Source organism: Chenopodium album, chromosome 13 (assembly GCF_948465745.1).
Source record: "Chenopodium album chromosome 13, dcCheAlbu1.1, whole genome shotgun sequence".
Taxonomy (NCBI): domain Eukaryota; kingdom Viridiplantae; phylum Streptophyta; class Magnoliopsida; order Caryophyllales; family Amaranthaceae; genus Chenopodium; species Chenopodium album.
In genome coordinates this window covers 5,133,337-5,137,481 of record NC_137846.1, presented here as the reverse complement: position 1 = coordinate 5,137,481, position 4,145 = coordinate 5,133,337, and the positions used below count along the sequence as shown (strand labels likewise).

The 4,145-nt window shown below is 31.1% G+C and overlaps 1 protein-coding gene across 1 annotated transcript; it reads right to left on the bottom strand.

Moving 5' to 3' along the window:
* On the bottom strand, nt 1-2,584 carry LOC145576066 (uncharacterized). Its single transcript, XM_081633854.1, has 3 exons — nt 2,210-2,584; nt 1,794-1,923; nt 1-1,635 (listed from the first exon to the last, which is right to left on the bottom strand). The coding sequence occupies exons 1-3, from the start codon at nt 2,340-2,342 to the stop codon at nt 465-467; spliced, it is 1,434 nt and encodes a 477-aa protein (XP_081489980.1). The 5' UTR covers nt 2,343-2,584; the 3' UTR covers nt 1-464.
* Nucleotides 2,585-4,145: the final 1,561 nt, after the last annotated feature.

Genomic DNA, 4,145 nt, shown 5'->3' with positions numbered 1-4,145 from the left:
GTCAAATTGGATGTTCGAACCGAATTTCATCGGGTTGGATTGGATTGGATTCGAACAAGGATTATAACTTGTTGCATGCTATCTTAACAAAATAAACAAATAACATTACAAAAATAATAATCAAATTAAAAATAAAAAATTATGACAACACAATCATAATAATAATTCACACAAATATTTCATTAAACCCCCCTTGATGAACAAGTCATGTATATGGTCCTATTTACAATATGAAAAATGAAGTTTATATATAATAATAAAAAAAAAAAAAAAAACCTCTATAGCACACAATAATTCACTTTAGGAGAAACAAATTAAAGAACAAGAAGAAGAGGAAGAATCAAGAAAAAAAAAAAAACGAAAATTATAAATTAATATAATCTTCGTTGTTTAAAAATAAAATCCTCTTTTTCTTTTTCTTTTTTCCCGCCTCCATTTTTTTATGCTTAAATTTTTATTTATTTTTAGAAAATCTGACCAAATGCTTCAGCAAGCCGTTGTAAATCCTTGTTATACATATCAGTAGCATGAAAACCCGACATCGGCTGCGGTGTTGACGGCTGCTGGCTTTGATGCCATGTAGTGAACGGCATTAGTGATGATGCTTCAGTCTTAATCTCACCATATGAAGAATTATTAGTAGAAGTTGTACTTTGATGATGATGATTATTATGAGGGGCTAATAACAATGGAGTTGTACTTTGTAAGTACTCTGACCATTTAATTTCATCTGGGTTTGTGCCATCTACTAATCCAATATTATTACTGTTAATCTGAATATTATTATCTTTGTTGGATTTACCAGAAGATGTATGATGATGATCAGTAAGTGTTGCCCAAGAAAAGCTGTCGAAAAACGAACCGGTGTTATTGTTACTGAGATGATCATTGATATTGTTGTTGTTGTTGTTGGTTGTAGTGTTAGTAGTAGTACTACCGCTCTCATGACTTGTACTGGTTGTTGTGGTTGTTGTCGTGGCGGCGACATCCATGTTCTGGTACCCGTTGTAGGCCTTCTTAGCGAGGTCGGTGCTTGAAATGAACGGGATTATGGAAGGCATCATGTTTGATGTGTACTGACAATGGTTGTTATTATTGTTGTTGCTGTTGCTATTGCCATTGTCGTAATTTCGAGTAGGGGTTTGGAGGTTCGAACCAAAGCAGATACCTTGTTGGTTCTGAAACCCGAATGAGCCGTACAAGGTATCAGGGAAGAATTCGTGGGTCGATAATGGTGGTGGTGCTAATGAAAATGTGGTAGAATTGTTGTTAGTGTTAGGGTGAGCCAAAGAAGAAGACATTGACAATGTTTTTGGGTCGTTTATTGGCTTATTATTATTAGAGGTTAGGTTTATGGGAGTATTATTGTCATTGTTGTTGTTGATCATAGTACAAACTGATAATCTATCAGTTTTTCTGCTGTTGCTGCTGTTGCTGTTGTTGTTGTTGTTGCTGCTGCTGTTGTTGCTGTTGCTTGATTTCGCCTTCTCTTCCTCGATTTCGACCTCAGATAATGGTTTGTGGGTGTTTGGGTCTATGCCTCTTTGCCTTAGCTTCTTCTTAAGGCAAGAGTTCCACAAGTTCTTTATCTCGTTATCAGTTCTTCCTGGTAACTGTGCTGCTATCTGAGACCATCTGCCAAAAAAAAAAAAAAAAAAATTAAAATTGTAAGAATATATAATCATATAATTATTGTAAAATAACATTATAACATTATCATTCATGAAAATTAAAAAAACCCATTAAAAATAAGAGAATGGAATCAAATTAATATATATAATTAAAAAAATTACTTGTTTCCAAGAACAGCATGAAGTTCAACAATTAAATTCTCTTCTTCTTGTGAGAATGCTCCTCTTTTTAAATCAGGCCTTAAGTAATTAATCCATCTTAGCCTGCAACTTTTTCCACACCTTTGCAGACCTGCACAAATTAATTAAATAAATAATTATGTAAGCTCATAAAAGTTTAGGAAAATTCTTAATTTGGGTATACATTGTTATAATAGTACAATGATCATTCACACATATAGAATTCATTTAATGTACACAGTATCGCTTCTGGTATTTTTATCATGATCAGAAGCGAGACTGTTTTCCTGTTCCGTTGCTATTGATAGATAACAGCAACGGAACAGGAAAAATAAAAAATTTAAAAAAACACTAAAAAAAATATATAAAGGTAAAATAAGAAAAAAAAATTAATGTACCAGCAAGTTTAGGGACGGAGCTCCAGCAACCATGGCCATACTGGGTAATATGGCGAAGAAGCTTCTCGTCTTCTTCAGGAGACCATAGGCCTTTCCGAAGCTTTTGCTTGTAGCAGCAAGAATGTCTACCCATATTATGTATGTGTACTTTAAATTAATAAGAAAAAGTATATATCAATCAATTTTACAAGTATTTCTTATCTCTTTCTGTGCAATGCAGCTGCTTCTGGGTTCTAGGAAGTGTCACAAAAATTTCTGTTAAAAAATGAAAATTGAAAAAAAAATGTTTTTGTTGTTGATGTTTGTGTCAGCTTGCAGCAAACAAATGAAGGTTGAGACTCTCTTTGAAATGGACTAATAAGGAGATGAAATGAGGAGGAAGGATTTTTATTTATTTTTTTTTTTAAAAAAAAAAAAAGAAAATAATTTGTTTAATTTTTTTTCTTTGAGAGAGAGAGGACAAGGAAGGGTTGAGAAAATGAAGTGGCAGCTGGTAGGGAATCTTGGTTTATAGAAGAGCTTCAAGGGAGGAAAAGTCACATCTCCCATAATATGATTGAACTATTTCTATTTTTACTTTTTTAGAAATTAGTATTTCTCATCTGAATGTACTTGCCTCATACACCCTCTATCTCATAATAATTGATACACTTAAACTTTACATACATGTTGATACACAATTTAACCTTTATTTTATATATTTATTAAATATACAAAAAAAATTATTTTTTGAAACTTTATATTAATACCTATCTAACAACATATTTTATGTTAAAATATGTTTATAATAAATTATATTCAAAGTTACTATATGAATAGTAAAAAAGTTCAATGTCTCGGTTATTCTAGGACGGAGGGAAAACTCATTAATGTAAGGTTCTATGCTAAGTGAAAAAGTGGAGTGAAAATATAGATGGGTGAATATGAGACCCAACTCAAGAGAAAAAGTATTGTATTTTAAAAATATGAGTTAGAGATAAATAAATTGTAATACTCAAACTTAAGAAAAATGGTGCAAATAAATTGACACGAGGGAGTATTCTCTTCATCACAAAGCTATTTTTTACTATCTCCGTTTTTTTTTTTAGTTGACACATATTCCTTTTTAAGAAATTTTTTTTAGTTGACACGTTTTGGGGTAAGTTTTTTACCTTGTATTTACAAGCTACCCCACTTGCTTTATTATTCTCTCTCACTCTCTCTCCTCTCCTTAATATTAACGCGTCAACTAAATAGAAACAGAGGAAGTATTTTTTTTTAGCTTTTTAATTTTCAACGTCTTAATGGTCGTGTCTCATATAATGTTAACTTAGCTCTACTATGAAGAAAAAATTGCTACTGTAGTATAGTAAATAGTATAAATGATTTTTTTTTTTTTATGATTAAATTCCTTTCCTATTTTTTTTTTTTTACTTTGATATAGAGGGAGAAGGGTGGAGATGAAGAGGTACACCAAAAAAAAGATGCAAAAGTCTCATCAAAGGTTTGAAAATAAATGATCTGGGGTATCCCCTGCCCTTAGTGGGGGCTGATGATATTTCAATGTAATTTACTGCAAATAAAATTAGGATTAGCTTGTATTAATTTCTTTAATTTTTAATATTTTAATTTTAGAGACAGATAATGTCCTCTTGGGATCACCAATCTGTACAGATTTATTGGTGTCCCAGATTTTGTAAGTCCCTACATGCAACACTGCAACTCTCATTTCTTTATTCCATTACCCTCACTACCTCCTTTTTAATTTTTTTTTATTATTTATTTATTTATTTTTATTATAATTATTTACAGAAAATAAAAAGTATAGAAGTATGCATCTATGCCATCTAATAAAAGAGTCAAGTTAAAGTTTGATGGTAGACTTTCGAGATTTATACCTTTTCAATTTAATGGCTTATTATGATAGAGTATAAAATATATATTTTTGGATTTCAAT